Here is a 10,793-nt window from a genome sequence, read left to right as displayed (position 1 = left end):
TCAGATCAAACTAAGGTTATTGTACTCGGCCCTGAAAATCTTAGAAATATGGTATCTAACCAGATTCTTACTCTGGATGGCATTACCTTGGCCTCCAGTAACGCTGTGAGGAACCTTGGAGTTATTTTTGACCAGGACATGTCCTTCAACGCACATATTAAACAAATATGTAAGACTGGTTTCTTCCATTTGTGCAACATCTCTAAAGTTAGAAATATCCTGTCTCAGAGTGATGCTGAAAAACTAGTTCATGCATTCATTACTTCCAGGCTGGACTACTGTAATTCATTATTATCAGGATGTCCTAAAAACTCGCTGAAAAGCCTTCAGCTAATCCAAAATGCTGCAGCAAGAGTACTGACAGGGACTAGAAAGAGAGAGCATTTGGCTTCCCTTCATTGGCTTCCTGTAAAATCCAGAATTCAAAATCCTGTTCCTCACATACAAGGTCTTAAATAATCAGGCCCCATCTTATCTTAATGACCTTGTAGTACCATATCACCCTATTAGAGCACTTCGCCTCGCGCTCTGCAGGCCTACTTGTTGTTCCTAGAGTATTTAAAAGTAGAATGGGAGGCAGAGCCTTCAGTTTTCAGGCCCCTCTTCTGTGGAACCAGCTTCCAGTTTGGATTCGGGAGACAGACACTATCTCTACTTTCAAGATTAGGCTTCAAACTTTCCTCTTTGCTAAAGCATATAGTTAGGGCTGGACCAGGAGACCCTGAATCCTCCCTTAGTTATGCTGCAATAGACGTAGGCTGCCGGGGATTCCCATGATGCACTGAGTTTTTCCTTTCCAGTCACCTTCTCACTCACTATGTGTTAACAGACCTCTCTGCATCGAATCATATCTGTTATTAATCTCTGTCTCTCTTCCACAGCATGTCTTTATCCTGTTTTCCTTCTCTCACCCCAACCGGTCGCAGCAGATGGCCCCGCCCCTCCCTGAGCCTGGTTCTGCCGGAGGTTTCTTCCTGTTAAAAGGGAGTTTTTCCTTCCCACTGTCGCCAAAGTGGTTGCTCATAGGGGGTCATATGATATGATTGTTGGGTTTTTCTCTGTATCTATTATTGTGCGATCTACTGTACAATATAAAGTGCCTTGAGGCGACTTTTGTTGTGATTTGGCGCTATATAAATAAAATTGAATTGAATTAATAACCAACTCACAAAATAAAACAAAATAAAAACCAACAAACACGAAAACACCAGACATTATGATACAGACTTATAATTTGCACCGGTGTTTTTCTATACACGAAAAGTGAGCGCGAGAGCGCGAGAGCCCTCGGTGCGCCTGCTCGCTGCTGTGCTGAAGTCAAAGTAAACTTTATTGTCATCCCCGCTACATACAGTCCAGTATATAGAGAGACGAGACAACGAGGCTCCTGTTACAGTAGTGCAAGTAAACAAACAATAAATATAAGAAGAGTAAAAAAAATAAATATACACTTTAGGACTAGGGGTAAAGGGATCAATAACAATGTAAAATTTACAGTTTGATGATTTAAATCTCACACACAACCCGTCGAAAGGGGAGGGGGGCCTGCTGCTAGAGCACATTTCATTTATAATGTTGTAAATTCAAGCCCATTATGTATTCATGTTTTGAATCCTGGGTTGTGAAAAATCCCAGAAATGCACCTTAGACAAAGTGAATCTGTGAACTAAGGTGTAGGTCTGTTAGGTTATGTTGTGGTGATCCTCGAGTTGGGGGATGGGTGTTCATACTGGAGTGTAAAATTAAAACCAATGGAAGACGTAGAGAAAAGTTCAAAGCCATCAGGTCCTCAGTTTAGAAAAAAGAGAAAAGAAGAGGAGGAGAAACGAGCAATAGATACAGGTAAGCAGATGTGTGATTGGATAATGGCAGGTCATCCTGAAACAATCAGAATCAGAATACTTTATTAATCCCTAAGAAAATAATGTGCGTTACAGTTGCTCCAAGAAGAAATGGTAAAAATAGTAACAGTAACAGACTAAACTCCAAACAATACATTATGTTACAGATTTTAATATTAATTAGTCCGTGTCAATTGTTGATTTGTCCTGTTCTCATTGTATGACGAATTATGATGGCTGTTTGGTAGCCGTTTGCATACTATGCATACTCTCTCTCTCTTGATGTGTGTGTGTGTGTGTTTCTGTGGTGAAATTCAGTATGGTTCCGACAACAGTTTTAATATGTTTTATGTGTGTGTGTGTGTGTGTGTGTGTGGTGGGGGGGGCAGAGGAGTGTTCGCCCAGGGCGCTAAACAGGCTAGGACCGCCACTGTAAACAATAACGTGGCGCACAGCATGACATGAAAAAAGGCACATACCGTTGAGTGACAAACTCTGTATTCCTCGTCCACACATAAACGCAAAAAAGGAGTTTAAACAAAATCTCAGTCCTCGGTGATTCGAAACACCGTTTACGGGTGGACGAAACAGCTGAGTGCCCGTTTACGCAGTCTGACCACCTGTTGAAGGTAACGTGCTAACGTGGCTAACGCTAGCATCACCGCACGTAGCCCCGTTATTTTAAGATCATCTTAGCTAATGAAAGTTTTACGTCGCAGCTGTACAGCTCGCTACGTGTTTTGTAAGCTGCTGTGCTCTTCACAAATAAAGCTGGAAGCAGCTCAGACTGTTAGAACCAGCACTGAGGCCCGTTACATTTATACAGTGTTAGAGCAATGGCTGCAACCTACAGCCTTTAAACTAGCAATTACAATGCTGACAGTAAACTCGTCAGTCCAGATGTTACCACATTACTTTGTGATACTTAGAGTTAAAACAACTGAGACAGGCTGATTAAAATAACAGCTGTCAGTTCTCTCATTCCTTATATCAAGACTGGAGATCACACTACTGATTTCAGTTCATTTAATATGTGAGAGCACAGATTCATTCTCAACTGGACATAAATGATGATCAAAGGTTGTATACATGATGAATTCATCAAATCCCAGCCTCTAACACAGTGCGCTGAATCTCAGCTTTGAATGTCCAGTATATTCTAATCAGTGCAATGTAAGCATTCACTGAACCTACAGTATCTACACCTGTGTGGCACATGTGTGGTAAAGACACAGATAATGAAATTTAATTAATAATACAATATACATCATGAGAAACAAAGCTGAAATTGATCCAGTTTAGTACTTTTCTCTGTATGCTCTGTGATTATAAAGACCTTAAATTCTGTGATATATACTGTAAATGATTTTCACAGAGGTCTTAAAGTACTTAAATCACTGCTGATAGTCTGGTTGTTTATATTTTCACATGTTTTTGTGTCTGTAGGGCTGTTTGATGACGATTTGGACTCCTCTGGGAGATGAGGACACACCCACATCTGTTCCATACTGCAGCCATGGATGGTGTTACAGCTCTGAGTCAGCTTTGGGCCATCAGATGCACACACTGGAAAACCAGCACCTGGTAGAATTTTTTTTGTGTGCGCAACGCAGATTTTCTCTGCGCAGAGACCGTGCCAACAGTGCGCAATTGCGCACGTGCGCAGCTTAGAGGGAACATTGATTGTAAGTAAGTAAGTAAAATTTATTTATATAGCACATTTCACAGATAAAAATCACAAAGTGCTTCACAATAAGATCAGACATACAAGTTAAAATTAATTGAAAGCCCGTTTGTATAAAAATGTCTTCAGCTGCTTTTTAAAGGAGTCAGTAGAGTCTAGACAGTCTAAAGACAACGGCAGGGAGTTCCACAGCCTAGGTGCCAGTGCCTGAAAAGCCCGATCCCCACGTGTTTTAAACCTAGTATGTGGGACCACCAGTAGCCTCTGACCTGAAGACCTAAGTGCTCAGCATGAAGCATGAGGTTTCAACAGGTCAGAGATATACTGGGGAGCTTCACCTTGCAGAGCTCTAAAAGTTACAACTAAAATTTTAAAATGAACCCTAAAATTTACTGGCAACCAATGAAGAGAAGCCAAAACTGGAGTAATGTGTGACCTCTTGTTTGTACCAGTTAAAAGTCTTGCCGCTGCATTCTGTACAGTGTGAAGGCAATCCAAAGCTGATTTGTTGAGACACGTTAAAAGACCGTTACAATAATCCAAATGAGAAAAGATAAAAGCATGAATAATCATCTCAAGTTCTGCCTTTGACACCAGTAGTCTGAGTTTAGTTGTACCACTTTCAGAGGGGTATATCTAGAACAGTCCAACTAATAATAGTTTTAATTTCATGGACTAATATAAATTCATGACTTTTCAATATCTTTGATGTGTCCTGGTCAACTATAAATATGTGACCCTGATTTCTGGTTGTTGTGGTGTTACGCTCCCTCCATAAACACGAGGTAGGAACCAAGGTTACTTTGCAAAATGCCGTAAAAATAATTTAAATGTTAGACATAAAATTAAAAAGTGAGGCAAGTAACAATAAAGTCATTACATATATATTAAACACAGTTGTGTGTAAAATCACAAAATAATATTGCATTCACCAGTATTTAACATTGATTCAACATTTATTTAAGACTTAGATTTCATTCATGAACCTTAACGATGATTTGGATGAAAAATCAACATGAATTCAATCTCAGCTTTACAAGATGTTCTCTCGCAAAACCCGGACGAGCCTTCATGTTTCTTTTGCTCAGCAGTCGTCTTCATCTTTCTGCTGTCCAGGCCATGTTTGCTGCACCAGTGTCTTTCTTATAGTGGAGTCATGAACACTGACCTTAGCGGAAGCACTGTTTTTCCCCCTTAATCATTTAGAAGCTGCACTTTGTGTTTACTTGTGTTATCTTTGTCTAATATTTAAATTAGTTTGATGATGTGAAACATTTAAATGTGACATCATTTTCTTATTTTTCATATAGCAGAGAAAGTTTTATTTGCTGTTATTCCACCCCCAGCAGAGTCCTGTCAGGATTCGGTAGTTTGTAGTTTGGAGACAGAGCAGGACTAGAGCTGGTTCAGCCTCTCACAGCCTGACGATGGTCCCACTGAGCCCAAAGGAGAAGTATGAAGCCATCACAACTGCTCCACCCCTTCACAAAGGGAACCCCACCTTCATCCTCCCAAACTCCTCCTGGACTAACGGAGGTTTGACCAGATAACCTCTGCAGGTTATCCACCAGGTGTCCTCAGTGTACCAGCAGTCCCAGATCACCTGACCATCTGAGTCACCTGACCACCTGCTCCGTTTGTTTGTTTGTTTTTATCAGATCTTTCTTTTCCACACCTGTGACCTTCATCAGGCTCTGATCAAAATGAGTTTTATTATAATGTCATTATTAATCTCAGTTTTCTGTGAGTGTGTTTGTGGGCCTGGTGCCTTTGTCTGCCTGGACGCTGATGACGTCATGTGGTCCCTGCTCTGTGATTGGCTGCTGTTTGCATTTGAGCTTACAGACATTCAGAGAGAGTCACAGAGCTACTGATGATGATTATGAAGATGAAGGTGTGTGTGCTGCTCATCATCCTCTCCTCGGTTCTCTGTGTCTCTGCTGATGGTGAGTCTCTAAGTCACTCATTAACTCTTGTATTTTAATGAACTTATTAAAAATACTTGTGAGCAAATAAATTCAGAAGTCAGAAACTGAAGAGAGGAGCAGGCTCACACATTTATCATGTGGTCGTTAAACTTCACCAGTTGATTACTGGGACACTGTTTTTCTAAATATGAGCTTTTGCACAACACAAACACTCTTCCCCAGCAGGATCTGATGAAACAATCAGAAAAACACAAATGTAAAACACATATATTTAAAAAAAAATCTATGTAGTTTGACTAACAGGTAAAAAAAGAGATTTTAATGAACTCTATATTTAAGGATTAAACCATTGGGCTGATGGTTCCTGTGTGACTCACATTTGCTGAGAGTCAGGACTGAATAGCAGAAACTGAATGAGCTCTCTGATCTCCTCAGTTCTCCACGAGATGAACTCTGTCAGCGGCTGTTCAGACACTGATGGAGAGGATGTGCTGATCCTGGATGATGAGGTGGTCTGGTACGCAGACTTCAACAAACAGAAAGTAGTCGATTCTCTGCCAGCCTTTGCAGATCATCCAAGCTTTGAAGGAAAGTATGAAGAAGCTGTGGCTAATCAACAGATCTGCAGACAAAACCTGAAGGTGACTCATACGGCTATGAAGGACTTCCCCAAAGAACATGGTAAACACAAATCATCCACCACACAGTCCACATGTAAACATGAGTAAATACTGTAAGAATTTCACTGCGTTAAATGAAAAACACAAGATCTTTATGGCAGATAAATCATGGAGATCTAGTTTTCACAGGCTGACAGGTTACATCAGCTTTGCTGTCATTATCCTGACACTCAGGTGTGCAGTATGTAGTTACTCACTCTAGTTTTAAACACCACATGAAGCAAACACCAGAATGATGGTGTTATCACTAACAGCTGTTCTCTGAGGTTACACTGAGCTCACAAAGCTTCAATATCCACCAGATTTACAGAGATAAAATAGAACAAAAACACACAAAAATGATCCAGGCAGAAATGTTTTCATCACAAATTTGGTGAGTTAGCAAATGCTGTCAGTGATTTCTTAAACAAACAAAAAAAAAACATGAAAGTGTGAGAAATGATTGTTGAATAATCTCCAAAGTCATATGAAGAAACAGAAAATATTTTTTTTAAATTGATCTTTCTGAGTTAACTTCAGTAATTACTTCCTTCAAACCATCAACGTGTCTTTTAGAGAAGGATATGAAAAAACCTGAGTTTAATTAACACACTTTGAGCTGATGTTGTTCTTATCTTTGGAGGAGAGAAGTTGGTGGTGAGATAGGCATTTCCAGCAGTGTAGGTGTGTTCCTCCTCAGTGCTCTGTGTTACTGGAAATAATCAGAAAGTAGGATTCCCAGATAGAACTAGAACTAAGGAAGACCTTTAAAAGAACCTAAAGTCTAAAACCTAAACCTAAAGTCCACCTGGTAAATTATGGAAATTGAAGTCCTTCTCAGAATTATAATCCAACATAGTGATGATGATGAGCAGAAATAGACTACATTGATCAGACTCATGTCTTTGATTTATCTTTAGTTAAGAATAATGAATAATAATAATGAAATGATCTACTTACTCGAGGTAGGGAAAAGCTCTGTTTATCCCTCTTTATGTTTATGACAAAAGAATTTCACTCTGGATAAATAAAGTTCTGTGTGTTGTGAGTAAACTGTATGTCTTTGTGCACAGATGCTCCTTACATGGTGATCATCTACACTACACTAAATGTGGAGATGGGAGTCCAGAACACTCTGATCTGTCATGTGACTGGTTTCTTTCCTGCTCCCGTCAACATCACCTGGAACAAGAACACAAAGAACTTGGTTGAAGGAACCAGCATCACTGTTCCTTTATCCAACAAAGATGGTACCTTCAGCCAGACGTCCAAGCTGGACTTTGTTCCAAAGGGGGGAGATGTGTACATCTGTACAGTGGAACATGTGGCCCTGATCCAACCAATTACCAAAGTCTATGGTGAGATAATTCACCTCAGTTTCTTTTAGATTTTGCCATTCACAGCAAAAGTGATCTCAGGGTGACTTATATTCTAAGGTAAAGACTACATGTGTGGAAAGTAATGGAAGTGTGTTCAATAATCTCTAATAATATCGTCTGAAATTAAAAGCATAAAACTGTTGGTCCCAGCACAGAGCCCTGTGAGACTCCATGACTGAGTGACTGTTTCCAGATGTGAAGGTTCACGTCTCTCTGTGTCTCTGCAGCTGTGGAGGACGCTGAACCCATTCTGGGACCTGCAATATTTTGTGGAGTGGGTCTGACTGTCGGTGTCCTTGGCGTGGCAGCAGGAATCTACCTCTTCATCAGAGGACAAAAGTGATGCTGATTGGTTCGTGCTAATGTTTTAATACATTCTGAGGTAGACACCGTCCTCTGATGAACTGATTTTTATATGATCCATTACAAATGAAACCTCTGGAAAAAAACTGTGGCAGCAGCTCCGAATGATCTCAGACCATCCTCACTGGGACCAATTATTGATGTGAACCAGAAAGACTTTCACGTCATTAAAGATTTACTGAGGAAACTGATTTCATTCTTTATTATTTTAGTTTGTTTCTGAATCTTTCTGTTGTGGAGTGTTTTCATGCTGTTTGTATTTGGTGAGCTGATTTTTCTTGTGCACAGAATGAAGATGAAGCTCATGAGTTTTTCAATTAAAAAAACTGAATGTTTCTTCTTGATGTTAAATTGTTTCTATTTTACAGACAAGCAAAACTGAAAAGAAAAATCTTGTTTAAAGGAAGCTGATAAAACTAATGTAGGGCACGGGAACCTGAAGAAAGGAAATACTCTGATTACATTTTGATAAAGGACTCAAAAAAGGTCACTGACTGAGCCTGAACCAAATTCATATTGGCAAACTTCCTCAGAACCCTCTCAGAGAGGATGAATTCAACACAAGTAATATATAATTTTTAATTTCTATTTTGTTTATAGTACACGATGTCCATTTTTAATATTTGTTATGTAGAAGATTCTATATAGGTATTATAAAATGTGTATGTTATATGTTTTTATACATGGATTTGCAGACTTTTACACTGGATGCTCTTCCTGACAGAGATCTGTGTCTCCTGGTCGCCTTCTTTGTCCCAAGGAGGGACAAAGGACCCTCTGGTGATCCTCTAATCACATGAGCCAAGGTGTGAAAGCGGGTGTGGGTCCTAATCAGCCAGGGTTTCGGGTGAGCTCATTGTGAAACCTGGCCCCACCCTATCATGTGATTTCCTGAGGTCAGATGGCCCAGGATGTGAGTGGGCATTAAGGCGTCTGGAAAGGATCTCAAACCTGGATTATAGATGGCAGACAGTTGGTGTTGTAAACCACCGCCTCTGTTCAAAGATGGTCGCTCACAGTGGACATAGATGGCCTCTTTCACTCCTCTTTCAAACCATCTGTCCTCTCTGTCCAAAATGTGAACGCTGGCATCCTCAAAAGAGTGACCTTTGTCCTTAAGATGCAGATGGACTGCTGAGTCTTGTCCTGTGGAGGTGGCTCTTCTATGCTGTGCCATGCGCTTGTGAAGTGGCTGTTTGGTCTCTCCGATGTAGAGGTCTGGGCATTCCTCGCTGCACTGTACAGCATACACCACATTGTTAAATCTGTGTTTTGGAGTTTTGTCTTTCGGGTGAACCAGTTTGTGTCTGAGTGTGTTGCTGGGTCTGAAGTACACTGGGATGTCGTGCTTGGAGAAAACTCTCCTGAGTTTCTCTGATACACCGGCTACATAGGGGATGACAATGTTGTTGCGTCTGTCTTTCTTATCCTCCCTCGCTGGTGTCTGATCTTCTTTTCTGTGCCTCTTTGCTGACTTTATGAACGCCCAATTAGGATAGCCACATGTTTTAAGTGCTTCCTTTACATGTGTGTGTTCCTTCTTTTTTCCCTCAGGCTTAGAGGGAACATGTTCTGCCCGGTGGTGTAGGGTCCTGATTACTCCAAGTTTGTGTTCCAGAGGGTGATGGGAGTCAAAGAGGAGGTACTGGTCCGTGTGTGTGGGCTTCCGGTAAACTTCAATGTTGAGGTTGCCATTCTCTTCAATGTGCACGGCGCAGTCCAGGAAAGGCAAACAGTTATCCTTTGTGTCTTCCTGGTGAACTTGATGTTTTTATCCACGGCGTTAATGTGAGCAGTGAAGGATTCCACTTCTTGTCTTTTGATTTTGACCCAGGTGTCGTCTACATATCTGTACCAGTGGCTGGGTACTCTCCCTTTAAAAGAGCCAAGAGCCTTCCTTTCCACTTCCTCCATGTAAAGATTGGCTACAATAGGTGGCACGGGGGAGCCCATGGCGCAGCCATGTTTTTGTCTGTAGAAACCCTCGTTGTATTTGAAATATGTATGTCTTTCCAAGCCCCTTAGTCTACGATGACCTGGATGACTGAGAACCTTCACAGACATCCTTGATACAACATTACAGCCACAAGACCTTGTCATAGCAACACTAGCAAAACTATATAGAGGAATACCCAGAATGCCAGTCACACACACTCTCACACTAGTTGTTTCTGTACACATTAGCACATACCTAAAAAAAAAACAAAATATGTAAGAATGGTGGAATGATGACTGAATAATATCAACTTAAAAATGTAAAATCTGCCATTAGACTACAATTGCAATATCACAACGATTTTACAACATACTGACTCAGATGACACGTAAATATTGATCTTTAAAGAAGAGTAACAGGAAAGAAGCATGTTACGTATTTTAAGATGGGGTGTCAGGTGAGTCAGTGTTTCTATGAAACCATCATATAAACTCATCACACTGATGCTGTCATCATCGACACAACTCCTGATTGGACACTCTGCACACAGTTTACAGTAACACTGCTGAAGGTTTAATGTGACACATTCAGTTAAAGCTACATGATCTCTGGAGTTCTGCTCCACAATAAAGATTCAGCATATTTCACACTGGAGTGTCTGTTATTTGGGGAGTACTGGTTTAAATTATTACAAAATTTACCTAAAAAAGTCGTTTTCATTTTCATGTTCCAGTGATACCATCAGTCAGACTTCACTGGACGAAGCCCCCCGTTGATCATCATCCTGCCATATTGGCTTGCAGCGTCTATGACTGCTACCCCAACAAGATCAAAGTGAGCTGGTGGAGAAAGGGACAGGAAGTAACCTCTAACACCTGTCCTGATTCGAGATATTGAGAACCAAAACAAAATACCAGAGGCCCAGAAGGATGCACTTTTGCTGTAACAAAACAAATTTCCCACCTGTGGGACTAATAAAGGCCATCTTATCTTATCTTATCTT

General features: G+C 40.6%; 1 protein-coding gene across 1 annotated transcript; it reads left to right on the top strand.

Moving 5' to 3' along the window:
- The first annotated feature begins 4,960 nt into the window (after positions 1 to 4,960).
- Positions 4,961 to 8,149, top strand: LOC120438036 (RLA class II histocompatibility antigen, DP alpha-1 chain-like). The gene is made up of 4 exons (XM_039608500.1): positions 4,961 to 5,471; positions 5,889 to 6,134; positions 7,186 to 7,470; positions 7,719 to 8,149. The coding sequence occupies exons 1-4, from the start codon at positions 5,399 to 5,401 to the stop codon at positions 7,832 to 7,834; spliced, it is 720 nt and encodes a 239-aa protein (XP_039464434.1). The 5' UTR covers positions 4,961 to 5,398; the 3' UTR covers positions 7,835 to 8,149.
- The last annotated feature ends 2,644 nt before the right edge of the window (positions 8,150 to 10,793 follow it).

This window comes from Oreochromis aureus, linkage group 3 (assembly GCF_013358895.1).
Source record: "Oreochromis aureus strain Israel breed Guangdong linkage group 3, ZZ_aureus, whole genome shotgun sequence".
Lineage (NCBI taxonomy): Eukaryota > Metazoa > Chordata > Actinopteri > Cichliformes > Cichlidae > Oreochromis > Oreochromis aureus.
This window is presented reverse-complemented; position numbering and strand designations above follow the sequence as displayed.

Coding starts and splice junctions, on each gene's coding strand:
- LOC120438036 (XM_039608500.1), top strand. CDS start 5,399: ATGATGATTATGAAGATGAAGGTGTGTGTGCTGCTCATCATCCTCTCC. Junction 5,472..5,888: donor TCTCTGTGTCTCTGCTGATG/GTGAGTCTCTAA, acceptor TGATCTCCTCAG/TTCTCCACGAGATGAACTCT. Junction 7,471..7,718: donor ACCAATTACCAAAGTCTATG/GTGAGATAATTC, acceptor GTGTCTCTGCAG/CTGTGGAGGACGCTGAACCC.